This window comes from Brienomyrus brachyistius, chromosome 11 (assembly GCF_023856365.1).
Source record: "Brienomyrus brachyistius isolate T26 chromosome 11, BBRACH_0.4, whole genome shotgun sequence".
Taxonomy (NCBI): domain Eukaryota; kingdom Metazoa; phylum Chordata; class Actinopteri; order Osteoglossiformes; family Mormyridae; genus Brienomyrus; species Brienomyrus brachyistius.
In genome coordinates this window covers 5,918,090-5,937,331 of record NC_064543.1, presented here as the reverse complement: position 1 = coordinate 5,937,331, position 19,242 = coordinate 5,918,090, and the positions used below count along the sequence as shown (strand labels likewise).

General features: G+C 49.8%; 1 protein-coding gene across 12 annotated transcripts in view; it reads right to left on the bottom strand.

The window, feature by feature from the left end:
• Nucleotides 1–18,624, bottom strand: part of LOC125751404 (inositol hexakisphosphate and diphosphoinositol-pentakisphosphate kinase 2-like) — a 28,312-nt gene extending 9,688 nt beyond the window's left edge. For 4 of the 12 annotated variants that reach the window (XM_049030136.1, XM_049030133.1, XM_049030134.1 and 1 more), the window contains exons 1-27: nucleotides 18,507–18,557; nucleotides 16,589–17,586; nucleotides 14,764–15,207; nucleotides 13,948–14,143; nucleotides 13,403–13,493; nucleotides 13,217–13,302; nucleotides 10,979–11,133; nucleotides 9,757–9,858; nucleotides 9,214–9,375; nucleotides 9,018–9,139; nucleotides 8,830–8,931; nucleotides 8,535–8,621; nucleotides 8,374–8,449; nucleotides 7,823–7,932; nucleotides 7,208–7,293; nucleotides 6,914–7,039; nucleotides 4,861–4,982; nucleotides 4,591–4,773; nucleotides 4,184–4,325; nucleotides 3,806–4,029; nucleotides 3,598–3,725; nucleotides 3,395–3,509; nucleotides 3,091–3,198; nucleotides 2,871–2,987; nucleotides 2,558–2,698; nucleotides 2,276–2,369; nucleotides 1,515–1,640 (exon numbers count right to left, since the gene is read on the bottom strand). In XM_049030136.1, coding sequence (XP_048886093.1) covers nucleotides 1,515–1,640; nucleotides 2,276–2,369; nucleotides 2,558–2,698; nucleotides 2,871–2,987; nucleotides 3,091–3,198; nucleotides 3,395–3,509; nucleotides 3,598–3,725; nucleotides 3,806–4,029; nucleotides 4,184–4,325; nucleotides 4,591–4,773; nucleotides 4,861–4,982; nucleotides 6,914–7,039; nucleotides 7,208–7,293; nucleotides 7,823–7,932; nucleotides 8,374–8,449; nucleotides 8,535–8,621; nucleotides 8,830–8,931; nucleotides 9,018–9,139; nucleotides 9,214–9,375; nucleotides 9,757–9,858; nucleotides 10,979–11,133; nucleotides 13,217–13,302; nucleotides 13,403–13,493; nucleotides 13,948–14,143; nucleotides 14,764–14,907 — 3,145 coding nt within the window. In that variant the 5' untranslated portion in view covers nucleotides 14,908–15,207; nucleotides 16,589–17,586; nucleotides 18,507–18,557. The other 8 variants (XM_049030135.1, XM_049030139.1, XM_049030142.1 and 5 more) reach the window with 4 other exon arrangements.
• Nucleotides 18,625–19,242: the final 618 nt, after the last annotated feature.

Below are 19,242 nucleotides of genomic sequence, written 5' to 3'. Positions count from 1 at the left end.
GACAGCTTAACAAATCGCTGAGGTCGGTCTCCTTGATGACCGGCGAATTTAAATTTAGCCTGGGATGGAGGCCGTGAGTTTTCCTAACACTTATGAGCCGTTCCTGGTATTCCTTCCTGTTCTCACACACGCGGCACACAGAGGCAAAGATGCCAAAAAGGAGTCATCAGTCAGAGGGAAGGTGCAGCCCTGAGATTCTGCCCCGAGCCGGGAAGCTCGCCCACGTGCTTTTAAAGAAGAACCATGAAATCTGCCTAAAAGATGACAAAACGAAAGGGAGCCACGGGATGAGACTGACTGAAATGCAGATGAATAGCTAAATATAAAATGTTTCAGATAACAGCCAGTGGATACAAGACAGAACACGACCTTCAATAAAATGGCAGCTGAAATGGAAGCATCTTTATGGATGCAACACTGGCACCTAGTGGTCGCACGCTGCCAATAACCCCAACTGCTGTAAGCCAGCTGAGCAACAGACGGTACCAAAGCAAATGCTGGCCATTCATGCATAAATGAAAAGCTTGTGTAAGACAGTTTAAATAATTTGGTACAATGATTACATACTTGTCAAATAGACTGAAATTCAATTATATTTTACAATCTCCCTGCATCTTTACAGCGCTTTTCCTGCGTAGGGTCGTGGCACATGTCTTACAGCCTTCTTTATTGCAATGGAAAAGACAGGTAAAAAGCTAAATATGACCTGTTTATTAAAATGTAATATTCTCGATGTCTTACTGCAGTCTTTAAGCCTAACCATTAAAGCATGTCTTTGTACAAAAAAAACAAACAACTAAGACTCCCCCTAGTGCCTGTACTACGTAACTACATTTCAGCTCACTGGAACCTCATAAAGCTGACAGAGGAACATTCTAGAAGAGACTTACAAGCTGAACCACCCCTCCATAACAACATTTAGCTATTTCCTAATAATTATATAATTCATTCTAAAAACGTGAAAAACGTACAAAAAGTACAAATCGACTGGCATTCATTTCTATTTGCATGACTAAAAACTCCAAACATTTGCAGTACAACATATATAATATATACACACATACATGATATGAAAAGGTAGCAAAAGGGGGAAACAAGGTGTGTAAGGAACCCATATTTCCATGCAAGACAACAGTCTGTAATGAAGACACATTATGAGAAAGTTAGGGTTTAGGATAGGTTTAGGATAGGTTTAGGTTAAACGTATGCGGCTTTGTGACAGTGGGGAGATGCAGTTCGGTTTAACTGCACTCATTTGATGGGAGGTTCCCATAATTCACAATGAAGAGGTCAGTGGGAAACGTCACGACGGCCCCGTACGCGTGTCTGCCTGAGAGGTTGTAGGACAAGTCCATCATCTACTAGAGCCTCTCTGTTGAATCTCTACTCAGATCCCAGAGTAACGAGTCCAGCTCAGCGAGATCAACCTAGCGTGACCATTCCTCACTACTTAACCGTGTGGGGACTTAAAAAAAAAACAAACAGAAATAAACAAATATAAAGGTGGAACATACCGTCTTTATAGGACTGACTGCCGGCGGAGAGTTTTTTGCGGTGTGTACGAGCATAGTCCTGTAGGTTTGGGGCACTAGAGGAGCCCCCCAGGACTGTGGTGCTGAAAAGTCCTGCACACTGAGAGCCTGTGTAGGAAACCCACCAGGTAAGATGGGGGGGGGGAATAAAGTAGGAATTAGCCCACATAACATAACAGGCCTTCAATCACAGTAACGAGCCACCCTGAGAACACGTGGACCCAACGGAGAGGAACCTGATCCAAAGGTCACACCAGCACCGGCGAGCTAACAGCAAAGGAATATATTATGGTATGTCATTTACACAATTGCTGTAAGCTTGTTTTTTTATTTTTTTTTCAAGAACAATGTGTCAAGTGGTAAAAAAAACCCTTTTCGATAAGTTATCACCGTCGTGGTCGCTGGAGACTAGGCTGTTAATCCAGTGAAGTTGCTGAGGTGATACTGAAGGGACAGAACCTGCAAGGTCATGTGTTTTTTTTTTTTTTTTTTAAGATAATATTTATTACAATGATAAACCAAAAGTGCTGATGTGCAGCTGAAAGCCAGAGACGGAGAGGGTTTGGACAGTCGATTCGCAGAATAACTAGGCAGCTTTGCTGACGCAGGCCGTGACCTACAGAGGACACCGGACTGAATAACGTGAGTGATAAAGCCAGGAGAAGAAGATTATTCCTTGGAGGAGCTGTAAACGACAGGGGGGGGGGGGGGGATATGAATGGGGGGAGTCACATGACACTGACCTAATCCACTCTGTTTCATCTCTGGGGACTGGCGGCTGTAAGACGGAAAGAGGCGATATGTCCCCATCTTGGTGGAGGTGGTCTCAGACAGGACCTACAGTAACAGATAATCTCAGATGTAGCAGTTACTGCGGGACCAACAGAAATGCGAATCCGCCGGACAGCACCGAGATACGGAGGAGGGGACATGGAGCCACCATGCCGGCCCGTTTGGGAAAGAGAGAAGCCGCTTCCGGTGAACAGGGACAGCGCGACAAGGAGGCTGAGGCCACGAGCGTGCACCTCCATGGAGCCGGTCTTCCGGTTACGGATCAGCGGGGACCGTCTCAGGACGCTCACGGGCTCAGTGAGTGGGGCGGCCCGGTCCGGCTCGGACTGCGACAGGTCCTCCAGGCTCCCCGGATCTGGCTGCTTCTCCTCGTTCTGAGCAGAAAGTTAGAAGGCAACATGTGGTCAAGATGACGACGTCGATGACGACGACCCGACAGCGGCCAGTCCTGCCGTATAAAGAGGTCGAATCATAAGCCGACTCAGCAGGAACACACCTGATGACCCGACCCGACCCAAACCAAGAACAGAAGGGAACGCGACTCACCTCGGAGGAAGCTGGACGGAAGCCAAACCCCAGGGGAGCTTTCTGCTCGTCATCACAGCCCTTCACCCCAGGGCTGAAGTGAAGCTCCACATGAAAACGCTCCTCAGACGAGGGGTCCTGCCCACACACACACAGACACACACACAGACATGCAGATGTGACCACAGGTTGGCGCTGTGATCACCTCAGGGACGGGTTCGGAGGGGGACAAGGGGCTGACCTTGTTGTTGTCTTCATACAACATGATGACGATCTGGGTCATGTAGTTGAGCTCCGTGACGGCACCGAGATAATCCATGGCGCGCTTCCACTGCTGGTCCTGCTCCTCCTGTCTCCCAGAAACAAGCAGCAGAGCCACGTGATCCACACGGGAACAATACCAACTCGAGCGGAAAAATTTTGGACAAAGGCACTGGGGGGGCACCAAGGGAAAATGTCACGTCGGAAGACACAATCTCGCCCTCAGGGCTAAACTGCTCTGGGGTGACGTGGGCAGGACGTCTCCTCGACGGACGAGAACTTACGTCGAGCAGGCCTCCATAGCGGAAGATACTGAGCAGGGAGTGTACGTGACTCTCGCTGGTGAAGTAGAGGCGCGTCCGGACGTGGCGCCCAGGTGACATCACTCCACGGGAGTACCTGACACCCAATAAAAAGGTCAAAAGAGAGCGAAGAAACCCTGGAATCCTCTGAAGATCCTGCTGTTGGACCGGCGTATAACACTCACAAAGGGTGTAACTTGTTGACGGACTCGTCCTCGTGAGTCCTCTGCAGGTCCAGCTGGATCTTCTTAACCAGTGGGAGGCAGTAAGCATAAGCGATGTCCAGCTTTTCTACTTTATTGATGCCATACTCCTGGAAAGGAGGACAGACTGGTGAATTGGGGGAGGGGTTTAAGGAGCTGTGATGCTCGGGAACTGGGTGGACATCCAGACCTGTGGGATGACGATGTCCGCCAAGGCCCTGGACAGCCGGAAGAGCTCCTGCATGTCCTCCAGGCCCAAGGAGGCGTTGTGCTGCACGTCATACTTAATGCAGTCATAGATGTCCGGGATCTTGCTGATGTCATAGCGTCCATTCTTCATGCGGAAGTCCCGCTCCAGTTTGGACCAGCGCTGGAGCATCAGCTCCAGGGACTCGCTGTGGTAGAGCTGCAGGTCTTTGGGAGGGGTTGGCCGTGGGACGGGGAGAGGGAAAAGACCGTCCGGCCGGTTAAACAGTCTATCCAGCCGAGCCACTGAACGGCGTTCCACATTCAAAGGAGGCGTGAATTGGGGCAAACAGCGGACAGAGGAAGCTAAAAACAGACACACCTGCTGATTTGGGGTCTTCCAGCCTCCTGCGGATCTGCGAGGTCAGACTCTGAATGAGGGTGTAGACTTGGTCGCAGGTCTTCACTGGGTTCGTCACGACCTTCATGGAACTCACCAGAGAAGGACTGGCAGTGGGAGCCAGCTGGGGGAAGAAAAGCAAAAGAAAACGCCTCGATCATCACGAGCTGCTGAAGGACGCCGGATTGCTACGGGAAACTTGCCCTTTCGCCACCTGATTCTCTTTCAACCAGGATTATCGTTAAACGAAAACTAAACCCCGAAGGCAACATTTTGAAGAACTGAAATAAAGAACTGAAAATATAAAACTAAAATAAAACACCCAACAAAAAAGGGTTACTGCAGACGGAGGGTACGCTAAAGCGGCAAAGGAGGCGAGCCTGAACCACCTTCTCGAAGTCCACCTCGCCGAAGTCCTGGTCCTTCTGCATGATCTCGTGCAGGCGAGCCTTCACACGGTGCTGGCAGCCCGTCAGCGAGTCGCTGTCGCTGTCCAGGAGCCCGTTCATGTTGGCACTCTTCACCATCTGCACCAGGATGGGCGTCAGCTCCCCCTCCAGGGCCAGCAGTCCCTGGAATTGCGCAGACGGCCCCCGCCGTTCATGAGGGATCCGTTTCGAATACGGCGACTTTTACAGAGACGGGATTTTCCTGGTCACCTTGGCAAAGGCGGCCGCCGTCATCTGTACGCGTCCCTCGTCCGAGGCGTAGATCTTCAGGTCGTGCCGGTATGTGCTGTGCAGTCGCAGCAGACCACAGCCGGGGAAGCCGGCATAGTCCCCTGGGGGGCGGAGCGGGGGGGGGCGCATCATTATCATCATCATACACCACCCTAAACAGGACGGCTGATGCTGCTCCACACGGTAGCCTCACATCATTCATATATTCGCAGACCCACCCCCCCAGAGTCTCCTGCAGATAACCATGGCTGACAGGAAAGCGTATATTTCTTCTAATAAGCAAGCATGTTAAGGAGTGCCACTTTAAACCCAACCACAGTGCCTTTATCTCATTGCCTCGATTTTAACTGGAATTATAAACCGGATTCATGTACCAAGTTCACGATCCAGTCACTTAAGGAGGGATGATACCCCATAGCGTGAGCACGCATCTGTCGTGCAGCGCAGTGGGCAACCAGCAGGGGGCAGTCAGGGGCAGCCGAAGCGCTTTGGAGTGGCCAGCAAGCGTAGGGGAGCTGGGCTGGAAAGACGGCTAGCAAAGGGAGCCGAGCGTCAGGCGCCAAGGGCCACGGGTACGAGTCGTGCCACCGGGCAGTACTGAAAGGGAAGCGCTCATCCGAGACAGAGGGATGGAGGGAGGCGGGGGCAGCCGCAGTGACAGGAGGAAGGAACCGCACACGGCGGACGCCATGAGACGGCATGACAGCATCCGTGCCACCAGTCCGAGCTTAAGGCAACTATCATGACGCAGAAAGGAGGCCAAAGCCAATCCTGTTTCCCTGCCAGCCAGACTCAGCATTTCCTCGGATGGGAAAAACGGACCCAAAAGCCACAGGATGCCTCTAAGATAAATCACACGCCCCAAAAAAAGCTACATTATCTGAATCTCAGCGTTCTGATGCAACACCAGCTGGGCCGTCGGTCTTTGAGCCCATTAACCTCTTAGTGTCTTGACCTTTCACAGTGTTAAAGTACAGAGAGGCACGAAAACGTTAATTACATTCCTCAGCTCCAGCCAGTACCACCGTCGACCCGCTCATACCGCGGTGGGCTGCGCAGAATGTAACACTGAGGACTGGGCAGTATTAATTGCGGCCAATAATAACAGGGTTATACAAATTATTTAATTTAGCATGAATGGCAAGGACTTATCGACAATAACATGTAACACCTCAGAACTTTGGACGTATGTTAGTTACACATTAACACAAAAGATCAGGTCAGCCACTATCCCTGGTCCAACTGGGCTTAAGAGCATTGCCAGCCATGGGATTTGAACCCACAACCTCCCGGCTGTGGCCATAGACCCCTAACCCTTAAAACACTATGGAATACACCTCTCCAAGTCAGAATGTAGTCATAATTAGATCACTGTGTACAATCTCTTCCTGATTATAAAACGTACTACTATGTATGGTAATTTTATTACACAGCTTATTAAGGATTTTAATAACCATTAATGAAATTCTACACTGTTTCATGCAGCAAGCCCCTAATGACCACAATAAAAAAAGTTAATGAACAAAACCAAAGTGCAAGTCAGCTTTTAAAGGAAATGGTCCTTTTCCCCGAACAAATTAAATTTACTTATTCTTAAGGCCCCTAAATATGCTCCACATTCTACACAATTTCAAGTTTCTGGTCCTTGAAACAGCCATAAAACTCATATGAGCTTGTTGAACTGACCTTAATGCTGGCTAATAATGGTCTTTGATCGAGGTATTTGAGGGTGGGAAGGAAATACACACTTGTGGTAAACATAATGCTTTTATCTTGACCTGTCTGACGGGTCTGATAAGCCAGTAACATAGAGGAAAGCTCACTGAGAGGCTTATCTGATACGTCTGAGAGACAGAATTACCGCGGCTCGTTTTAGCTGCTGACCTTTGACCTCCTCTTCATCCCTCCCCCCTCCCTCACACTCTGAGCACCTGTGTGTCTCCCAGGAGACGGTGGGGGGGGGGTGACCCTTTTCCCCCGCACATTAACCATGACTGCACAGCACACATCTGCGGCGTAAGAGTACCCATACCTTGGCCCCCCGGGTACATGCAGCGGAAGGCCCGGCCCAGTTCTTCAGCCTGTACCCGTCCTGTGGGGGTCAGCTCCCCCCCCCACTTCAGCACCAGCAGCAGAGAGGGTCCGTCCTTCCTCGTGTCTGGGTGTAAGACGGAGGGGCAGACTCAGACAGGCAGAGAGAGACACGTTGAATTTCTACAGGAACGGTTATGACACATTAATATTTCATACATCATGTATTTCATGATTCAAGGTGTAGCAAGATGTCAAAAAAACAAGGGTCTGACTGAACACTGTGACTCGTCACCTTCCTCCTCGCTGGAGGTCTTGGGCTGGCCGTGGGGAAGGTAGGTGAGCTGCACTTTCCTGTTTATTCCTGAGAAATGGCCGTACCTGTAGAGAAGACGACAAAAAAGTTTGAAGATCTGAAGGTGTCCACAGTACACGTGTGCCAATGACCTTCCGGAGGTGTCCTCACAACGGACCGTGAAAAGGGACACTGCAGAGGGGAATGAGGTCTCCGAGTTTAAATCTCAGCCCTAACAGTGTTACCAGCAGTACTCTCCCAGTGGGGTGACTGATGTCTGTCAGCTGGAACCCACTGAGATGTACCTGAATGACTAGCCTGGCACGTGACCAAAATCACATGCGTCATGCATTTCAGCGACGAAACTCAAAACAAAAACACATGCAGAACCAGGGGGACGTCACCCAACACACAGTGAGGGTTTTATCCGACCGATTCACTGCAGAAGCACCTCACTTAAAATAAAACACGCAATGGTCCTCCTGGGACGGGGCCCGGCGACCTGCGTGGAACCTGCATGGTACCACAACCCTGCCACCTGCTGCCCTACTTGCAGAGCGCCCCCTTGGGGCCACGCGGTGCCATTTCTGGCTCGGCCGCCAGCGTGCAACTCACATCTCCAGGACGGTTTTCAGCTGCTCCAGTTTGGACTTCTTCTCCTCGATCTCGCAGTCGTTGTGCTGTCCCAGTTCTGCCAGCAGCTCCCGGGCTATGTCCAGTACCTCCTGGGGAAGAGGGCCCAGAGGCAAAGGCGCGCTTTTTAATGTCGTACGTGCCAAACGCGGCCCAGTACTGACAGAATCTTATTTACTCAGGAGCGCTCAGTGATTTATACCATGTGGTATTTATACAGTGCATTTCGGAGCCTCACCTCAGTAATTACTGAATAATTTTGCACCAATTACTGCCCGGTGCAGCCCACCCCCCTGGTCGGTTATTTAATTGGCTCCGATTGGGCGACGCTGTGATTGACGGCACATGGCAAACCACCCCACTGGGGGTGTTAATGTGTCATTTCTCAAACCATGAGAAATGCTGCAGAAAAGCATTAATCCCTTAGAAATGCGGTGCCTATACTTGCAAGGCCTGACATTCGCACTTTGGAGAAAAACGTCCAGTAAATTTAAATGGAGCTGTAAGGTTCGCGCCTCGTCAGTCGCACCGACCTGTAACTGCTTCGGTTTCTTGAGTTTCAGCTTCCCGGTCTTGTAGCCGCCATATTTTTCGAACATGTCAAAAAACCTGAGGAAAAAAACCCAGAAAGGAACAGAACCGTTTGCAGAAATATATGTGCATATTACACACGTATTCAGAGGGAGGGACTCACATGGGATTCCTCACTTCCATCTTCATTTTCTGCTTAGGGGTTCGATCGCCATGCCGGATGACAGCGATCACGCAACGGAGCTCCATCCTGACAGAGCAGATAGATGGAGCCGTTACCAGACCTGACAAGCAGCTAGAAGACGATCGACGCCACAGCCAGCTGCCTGTACTGCCTTTGAAAGCCGCGCTGACTACTGTGGGCTTTTCAGGCAAATCAAAATGTATTATTTCAAGGGAGAGAAAGTATAATTCCCCAAACACGTCTGTAGGGGGCAGTAGAGCAGCAGTTCTCTCACATGGTTCCTGATGTAGTCGGCACGATGGGAATATCCTCAGCTTCTGTCGGGATCGACCAAGGGATGTGGAGCTGGGGAGCCAGCTCCCGCATCACGATGTTCCTTAAGATGGGGGGGGGGGAGAAGGAGGCAATAAGACCAGAGTTTTCAGGGGAATACAGAGAATGGAAGCAGCGGGCAGACCTCACCCCAGGATTTTGGCGCAGTCGTCGTAATACTTCATGGAGTTCTTGACAAAGCTGAAACCGTTGACGTCACAGACGAAGGAGTGTCCGTTGGCCCGGAGGAGGTCGAAGCCACACACCGTTTGCTGCGGCGGACAGAGTGGTGCATGAGAACAACGTCTGTGTTGCCGTCGCTGGCCGAGCTGCTCACAGCACCCACCTTGAAGGCCAGGCACACTTTGCGAGCGACCAGCTTCTCCATGGCGGTGAGCATTACAGGGTAGCGGATCTCCTTGCCCTCGCTGTCACGCTCCACCTTCCCATCCAGGGCAGGCGACTTCCGAGCCTCGGCATGGGCGTAGTCGGGACCCACCGTGTACACCTGCGCTCAGGAAGGGATGCACACACACACACACACACACACACACACACACACACACACACACACACACACACACACACACACACACACACACACACACACACACTTGTATTCATATCATTGTGGGGACAATCCTTTCATTAAACCACTAATCTCAACAAAGACAGCCTTAACCCCTATCCAGCCCTAACCTTAACACATTTTTATAAAACGGAGTTTCCCCTTGTGCATACTGAAAAAAAATCGTTCCCAAAAAAACCAGAATAACTGGTCCCCACAATGTAATATACACTGTATACACAACCCACCCACACACACACGCACACACACACACACACACACTACCACAGAGCCAGTGAGTCAGCCGTTGCCCTCATGTACCTTAACATCCGTGCCGTCGGTGGGCATGAACTCCTCGTAGATGTAAGACCCCGTCTTGCGCACGCTGCTCTCCGGGGAGTAAACACTACTACGACTGCCAATCTGGGGGAGGGGGCACACCGTCACATTCGTACGCAACGCCGCAGCAACCCCCTGCTGTACGGCCAGCCGTGCAGACTGCAGGTACTTACCACTCTGCTGACACGAATGAGACTAACAGCAAAAACACTTTCACATCAGTAAGATCCATAATAAACACTTAACTTAAAGCAGTCATTAAAATGTTTTATAGATACCTTCATAATGCATTATAATGATCAGCACAAGTCAGGTATTTATAGTGCAAGAGGTATTTATAGTGCATTATAAATGAGAGCTTCATAGAGCATTCATAATACACAATAAACGTTTATAATGTGTTATGCCTTTTTTAAAATAGTTATAGCCATTTCTATAATACTTTCTGAATGCATTACAATACATTATGAAGGTATCTATAATGCATTATACACAGGTGCTTTAAGTAAAGTGTTACCAATCTGGAAAACCCAAAGGAAATGGGCTGTTCTTTAAATTTTAATTTTTGCATCATAAATACTACAATAAACTGTGCTTAGGTTGGCCTGCTCTGAAACTGACTTTGAACTTTTCTACAAATACACACACACACAAAAAAAAAACATTTTAAACAGGAGCAGCAGGTCAGGCAGGGTTGTGTCCCCATGGGGAGACACACAGCAGACTTCTGAGCAGGCAGACGCTAGGACAGCCCCTCAGGCAAGCAGCCTAACGGTTACACACAGCAGACTTCTGAGCAGGCACACGCTAGGACAGCCCCTCGGGCAAGCACGCTAACAGTTACACAGAGCAGAGCTAAAGCGCCTGACAGAGGCACCGTTTCCCCTTTTGTGGGAATAAATCACTTTGGCAATGTAAAACGAATCCTGTCCCACATCCTCAAGACGGATAAAGAACAGACTTAGGCATGCCTAGATCTACACCCCATGTGCTAAGTGATGCGTGTCGGGTCATTCGCCAGAATTCACCTGTTATTTTCGGGCCTGATTGACGTTTTGTGGACTATTAAAATCAGGTCCCACCTCGGCTTTTACGGCTATGGAAGTTTAGATGAATCCAGACTCAAATTCAGTTGCGTAATACCAACCATTACATAAATCACTTCATGTTCTGTTGCACTTTTCAAAATGACGGCAGGCGGTACCTTCCGGAAAAGCCGCTGGCTGCCCCCCCCGGCTGATGTCGGATAATAGATGTACACGTTGTGGTCCTCAGCGCAAACGGGCTTCTCCACAAAGGGCTTCTGGAAGATTTCCCCATTCACCTCCACGTGATCCTCACCTTCCACCAGGTTGCACTCTGACAGATGGGAGAGCAGATGAGGGAGGGGGATAATTAGAGCCCCCAGTTAGGGAAAATCCTGGGTGGGCGCAAATTCAAAACATGCCTGTATGATCACCATCATGGCACTGCTTATTCTAAAGGCCAAAACGTAACGAAAAAAGTGACCAATCAGGAAGCATTTTACAGAATGTCACTAACTTAAAGTAGACAGAGATCCCCAGAGTCATACTTAAGTAGGATAAGCGAGATAAGTAAGACAGTCAGTTTATTAAGGCTGTCACTGTCGATTATATCAGGGGTGGGGAACCAGTTCCATGGAAGGCCAGTGTGGGTTTTTGGGATGACCTCTCAATCAGCCAATAATAAAACAGTGGTTCTCAACTCCCACTATGATTGGCTGATTGAGAGGGCATCCCGAAAACTGGGCACCCACACCGGCTCTCCATGGAACAGGTTCCCCACCTGGAACCAGCCAAGCCCTGCAGGGAGCTCAGTGGCAGATCCGGTCAGTCACACCAGTTCACTTAAGCTGCATGTTTTTGGACAGTGGAAGAAAACCAGAGGATCCGCAGAAAAGCCACAACGCAGGGTGAACATGCAAACTGCAGCCACACAGAGGCGGGGAGGCAACACTGCGACGCCCCACACCATTCTGCCACCCCGACAGGCTTGCACAATGCATGATATTAATATCGGCACGGCATTTCATGCACACGCAACTGTCACATCTCAAGGACCACGACAGTCTGCTGGCTTCGAGTTTCAATAAGCTGAACTAAAACCTCTTTTTTTCCCCAGTCGCAGGAAATGAAGCTTAGTAAGAATTATTTTAATGATGGTTCATTCTGAAAATGATCGATTATGTGTAAAATTAAATAAATAAATGAAATCAGTCTGCTGACAGTTTGCTGCCGCTGGTTTTGCATGAGCTCTGCTTGTGCTTTATGTGCCACAGGGCTGTTAACTCTCACGCTCATGCAAGAAATCTTACAGAAAATCTACATTTCTCCATTCTCGAATTGAAAATCTCATGCGAGCGGGGTGGCATGGTGGTGCAGTGGTTAGCACTGTTGCCTCACACCACTGGGGCCTGGGTTCGAGTCTCCGCCTGGGTTACATGTGTGTGGAGTTTGCATGTTCTCCCCATGTTGTAGTGGGGTTTCCTCCGGGTACTCCGGTTTCCCCCCACAGTCCAAAAACATGCTGAGGCTAATTGGAGTTCCTAAATTGCCCATAGGAGTGAATGGTGTGTGAGTGTGCCCTGCAATGGGCTGGCCCCCCATCCTGGGTTGTTCCCTGCCTCGGGCCCATTGCTTCCGGGATATGCTACGGACCCCCCCCCCCCGACCCAGTAGGATAAGCGGTTTCAAAAATGGATGGATGCGAGCCAGCTGACCAATGTTGGCAACCCTCTATTATGTAAGATGTTGCGGCTAAACGACGAGGCTAATCTTAGTTTTTGCAGCAGTTTTTTTAGCATACAGGTATCGTAGAAAGTATATTATGCAAAATAATTTAAGTCAAGGCGATGACAGGTGCGTAGCTAAACGCCGCATATCTATGGTTAACCTCGCATGATTGATTTTCCCAAATGGCTCCTTTCACGATATACCTGCATTGCAGTCGTTCTGAGGTGATATTTAAGTCCTGCTTTACAATACTTAGACGACTGCATTATCACTCACCTTTAATGTGAATGAAATCACTTGTACCCTCATAGGCTACATGCGTCTACCTTCTGGTACATTGCTGAGTGATTCAGAAGGAAAACCTTCATTGATGCTTCTTAGTAATCCAGTAATCGCGTTTAAATCGAATAATGATGGCTCTACAGTTTATTTTTGATTGAAAAGAAGTGGAAAAAAATGAGAAGCTGGGAGATATTTATAAAAATTAAGTGTCTCTGTGCCCCTCCAGCACTCACACGCTCACCCAGAGTGCCAGTGACAAGACGCCCGGGTGCTGTGTTTACAGGACTCTGTTTACATTCGTTTCCCCAGGGAAAAATCTGAGCTAACGCTAGCAGTCTGTGTATCAAAACACAGCTGCTCCAGGCACGTCGGACACCTCAGAAAAAGCATGGTGACATGACACCCACCCTCCGGTTTGTCCGGATCGCGGTTCAGCACGACGTAGCGCGGCAAATCGATCCCCTCTTCTTGCAGGATCCGGTACACCTCCCTCCTGAGGAACACCCAAACAGACAGGATTGTCATCAGCGCTATCGCACTCGCCAAATGCAGCCTTCGGATCATACGCCGCATTGCTGTCTGCAGCAGCTCACCTGTCCTGTATGAAGTACTGCATGTTCAGGTCGTTGATGAGGAGCGGCTGTCTGAGCTTGGCGTAGCTTACGGCTTTGTCGAGAGGAAACCCTACAAATGTACAGACACGAGCTGCAAACCAAGACCTCAGAACGCATGGGATACACTTAACCCTGCTTTTCTACATCACGTTGCATCTAGACGAAAAACACAGCCCTCTATGCAAATGAAAAAAGCAAAAAACTGGAAGACTGGACTCAAAATCACTGCGTTGCCCACGAAAAACATGCTCCCTGACCGAACCTCCTAATTTGGTCATCGACTTAAAAATCTGCCCTTGATTCTGCCTTCTGATTAAATGAATATTCTTACAGAATTTCACTGTCATACCATGTATAAATTAACCCACTGAAGAAGCAGAATTAATCTCATTGCAGTGTTTATAACTGAAATACATAAGCGGTATTTCTTAGCAGGGTTTCCTCTCCAAATATCAGCACGAGTCGTGATTGGTCAAGTCGTTGCGGAGACGCAGCCAATAGCGTAGACCGGGGGGAGGGGCTACCTTTGGAGTGGAAGGAGATGAGGCAGTCACAAAGGGGCCATTTCTCCACCGGCTCATTGAGAATGATGTCCTCCGGGAAGATGACGACGGTGATGTACTCAAATCGGCACAGTCGCTCCAGGATCTGCGTCATCGGCTTGGACTTGGATTTCTTCATCATGGAGCAGATTCCCACCACGATCTGCCGCTCTGGAGGCTGTAGCAGGTAATGGGACCAGTGTCAGGAGACCACAGTGGCACCCAGTGGTCAGGAGTTATCAATGATACCACACTGAGACTCACAGTAACCTCAGCGCCCCCCTCCCCCCCCAACCACTTCCAAGAAAAACTCAGACTCCTGGGCTCTTGTTTGCACCCCCTTCACTGACTTTCCTTCACCCCGGCAGTCATCAAGGGCTGATTTTCAATCAGTCACCCCTTCGCTGGGGGCGTGTGGAAGTCTAGCTGAGAGGATCCTTAGCAGAGAAATTCAGCCTTGGTGACACCCACACATGACGTGGCATTAAAGTTGTGATGACTTCACACATACAGGAAGACCATGGTAAGTCATCGAGGATGCAAGTGTGTCCCAATACTGCTTTTTTTGTCCATGCTACCTTCCTTGCTCACTCGTTCATCAGCTCTGTGAACTTTCAACTTATTAGACGGCGAGTCATAGTGGGAGGAAGCAAAGGGAGCCGCCAGGAAATCAGTTTTGGGATGAAGCCTAAATCTACAGGCCACTGCTAACTGATGCAAAATATGAATCTGCTACGGAAATGGAAGAGCTTTACGAACGCGGACTGTGTGAGGACTGTGGCAGGCGGCCTTTCTCACCGAATCGGCCTCCTCCTCGAACAGCTCCAGCTCGGCGTCCGTCCTCATGCTGCTGCCCAAGCCCTCGCCGTCATCGTCCTCGCAGCCCACGAAGAATCTGGGAGCGCCACGCTGGCTCTCGCCGGGGCTGCTCGGCTCGGACATCACAGCCCACCGAGGCGACCCTCAGCGTCATGCTGCGCCATCGCAGGGGGTGAGGGGAAGAGCGGTGGGGCACCGCCAAGTCTCGGGGGGGGGGGGCGTTTAGGAGCAGTCCGTGCCCCTAAACCTAGAAACTCTGAGCAGCCGGGGGGGGCGACCTGAAGGCAGCTGGAGGGGTATCGCGGTCTCTTTGTCTGTGGCAGGAACAGTCCGGCTTGAACTGCCCACCTCTGTTAGTTAGCAGGGGCTCTGTGAGTGACTGCAGAAGCCTCCACCCTTCTGTCTGACATGGAAAGGCACCACCTGTGAGAGAAAATAACAGCAATTAGCCGGCTGAGCCAAAAGGGAGTCCTCAGGCAGCCACACGAGGAAGGGAGTCCCCCCCCGCCCCCCCCCCCGCCGACCGACACTCTAACAGCAGCCACCCTCAGATCAAAACCAAGCATCCAACAGCCAGACTGGCCCTCTGGGGCCGGCGTGGGCCTCTTTAGCAATCGCTAACGCGGGTTAAGAGAAAAATAATAATAATAATAATAATAATAATTAATATACGACTTCAGGCACGGAGGTGGCTGACTTGTCACCCGGAGCTCACAGCCTGCACCAAACTGGTATCACAGGAGATGCCAGGCGGTTCTTTTTGATGCCACAGAGGTATCAGACAGCATTCCTTCCCAGACCGTAACTGCAGAGCGTGAGAAGATGCAGACACGCCGCTCAGCCAGGGAAGACTGTGTCGGCTAAATGCTCATACGCTAAAGCCAAAGCAGGCACAGTGACTACCAGGGCAAACCTGCCGCAACTTGCAGGATTACATATAGGATTAGATACTTAAAGAAAGATATGCTTTGGGGAAAATCACAGCAACGCAAAACGATCTGCATGAAAATCAGAGAAGACTTACGAGGATGTTACAAAATAAAAATAAAAAATCACACACAAGTACAGCACTATTCTCAGACACATACAACCAACCCTCCTTAACCGCAGGCCTGCTTCTATAGGCTTACTTGCTCTACGCACAATTCCTGCTGGACGATTAAACCTTATAACCACATACACCAAGTAAAAATGGCCAGATGAAGAAGGACATTGAGCAGACAGGATACTGATTTGTTTATATACAAATACCGTACATCCGGGGTTGTTCAATTTTACACTCGGACACTTTTAAATATGACTACATTCTACACATACACCAGCAGTAATCAACATCCCATAGAAAACAGGAACACATTAAATAGGTATGAATCATCATTCCATTAATTCCCTTTGCTGAAGAAAACTGTAAAATAACTGCATTCCTTTTCCCCCAACAGAAATGTATTTTACTTATTGATTTATTAGCAGATGATCTGACCCAAACAGACACACTGTTAAAAACAAGGTCAAACAGCCCCTGGAGAAGCTGGGGTGGGGGGTTAGGGGGCTTCCTCAAGGGCTCAACGGTGAAAATGCTCTGCCAGTTCAACCGGCGACCTTTGCGTCATGGATACAGCACCCAAACCCGCTGAACAACACACCCCCTCAGACATACAAAGCCTGGGCACAACCTCTCAGAGGTTAAAAACACGCACGCGCACACACACACACACACACACACACACACACACACACACACACACACACACACACACACACACACACACACACACACACACACACACAGGTGCGCGATTCTCACCCAGTCCTGTGCCAAGATCTTCACTGCAGCAGTCTCTTACATGGCTGCTCACGGTTAAGTCGAGAGCCACAGGTGGAAATCCAATTTGTTTAATCTACCCAGCAGCAGATGACAATCAGTCCATCACTTTAGGGGAAAAGGATTATCGGAGCCCACAACGGACAGAGGACAGACACCGATTCTGGTAGACAAAGGATATGGGGGCATGTCTGTAATTATCTATTTGATTAGCAGACAGACACAAAGGAAAGCCAAACAACAGATCACCTGCCCTCAGGTACGAGGGAGACTAAGCACACCGTACTGGGACAAGCTGAGCAAGGAGATACAGCCACCAGGGAAGCAGGAAATTCATGTGCAGCATAAGCAAAAGTTTCCTGAAGGTCAGCGTCAAAAATGCAGGTGGGCACCACATACAGGGGGTCGCGCCCCCCTACCGGCCAACCTGCCAGTGCGGACACACTACAGGCTGAGAAGAAACCCGGTCTTCCTACTTAGTCGACGGCAAGTTAAAGGGCAGTCATGCTGGGTGGGATAGATGCCGCAGGCAGAACAGTGCTAGAACCATCTTACACCCACACCATACAAGAGAAGATAAACCTCGTGTCAAACCTTTCCAGTAACTGGAGGCAAGGGAATCGCACTTAGGTAGCAGCAGGTTAACACAATCAACACCACTTACTCTACAGTGTGTTACAGGAGAATCTCTCAACAACTACAAATTCCCAACCCACCAATACACAAGCCCCTCCACCCAATAGGACGCCGTCTCTGTGAGAAGCGGAAAAACAAAGTCTTGCTTTCTGAGGACAGTCGAATCAAAGAGAAAAAGGCCGACACGCCTCAGGAAGTGTGTAACTCGGCACCGCGGGCTCACTGTCCGACGGGAGCAGGTTGGCATGACGGCTGCATAATGAACCTTGAAGCTTCGTCATGCGGAGCTGATTAGGAGCCGAGAAGCTGAGATGTGCGGAGAGCAAAGGCAGACCGACGGCTCACTGTATAGAAAGAGAGACACACGCACATTCAGCCGGGGTAACGGCCTCCCCAGGATATACACAGCAATTCAGACCTGACCTTTCTCCAGGGAGGATGATTTCAGTTTAATTATACACCCTTTTAAGCTGCAAAGAACAAAACACGTGCATTAAATAAATAATTAATAAGGGCAACTTGGAAGACTCTTCCTACAACCACTGCTGTACATGCTCACACCCTCCAGACAGTAAGGGACACTAGATCAAAGCTCATCCTGGGGGGTTCCATGGATTGGGGTAGTCCTCAACCAGGAGGAAAATGCTAGTAGAGGGGGCAGCATTCGATCTTTAGCGGGAACCCACACCGACCACCTCGTGCTGCTGGGTCGACACCGTCGGACAGCAGACTGACACCTTTAACCCCCTTGTCAAGAACCTTAAGATCACTGCCAGCACCGATGTGACCCTCTCCCGAGACGGCTGAGCTCGCCATTACTCTAACCCTACCCTTCGATCATCAAGTACAAGCCATACACCTGACTAGGCGCCTATACACCCCTTCGGGACATAAAGTGTGAAAAACACGAGTCTTTAATAACAATGCAAAACGAACAACGCAACTTAGACGGGACCCGTGGCAGTGAATGAATCTGCAGGATAAATCCACATTATAGCAGCACGCCAGTGCACCAATGCGTTAACTGGACAGCAACAGTGGAAAACATGCATACAGTAATATGTAAGAAATGCTGGTAAGCTGGACCTAGCTTGTTGACTTGTTGATCCACAGAGCGATTCACCGCCCCGATCGCGCAACGCCGAAGCTGCCGCGGCGTCCACGGGACTCGGCGTTTACAGAGCCGCCCGCTGGCTGCCTCCTTTTATTCTCCTTTTATGTTTAACGTTAAAAGCCGGCGATCCGGACCCGAAGCTGTACTTACGGCTCTGTCGAGCGACTCCTGTTGACGTCTGTCCGCTTCCTCCCCCCTCCCCTTAGTGCAGGAGCAACATAAACAGTGACGCGGACCAATAGGAGCCGCAGACGCGCTCCTCTGGAAGCGGCAGCCGGGCGCCCGGGCCGCCATCGGCCTCCATCGGCCTCCATCGGCCGCTATCGACTGCCATCGGCCTCCATCGGTCTCCATCGGCCACCATCGGTCAGCGCATTTCCTGCCTCGGCTTTGGTGGCGTTTCCCGAGCTCCAGGTTCCTCCCAAGGGCTGCGGAAAGCGGCCTGAGCCCGGGTTCCGCCTCTGATGCCCGGTTCGGCTGCTGCCTTCCACCTTTACACGTTATTCCAGTATCACGGATAAACCTCCGCGCGGCGCTTTTTCCCGTTTGTGTTACTGTGACACGCGATATTTTCTTATGTGCCAAATTAAGAAAAATCTTTTTTCTTAAATGCTTTAAATGGATTTAATAAGATAAGATTTAGTTTACTGCCTTCCGGGCGATGTTCCAGACATATCAGGAACCACACACGTTGTTCTCAACATTATTCTTTGTTAAAATGCACTAAAACATGAATTACAAATAAATCAAGTTACAAAATGAACGACGCCCAGTTCAGCCCTCTATCCGCATCAAACGAAGTTCACGAGTTTGCCATAAAAATGTTACACATTTAAACATACGTTACATTTTTAAAAACCCAAATTAGACCTACCTGTCATATAAT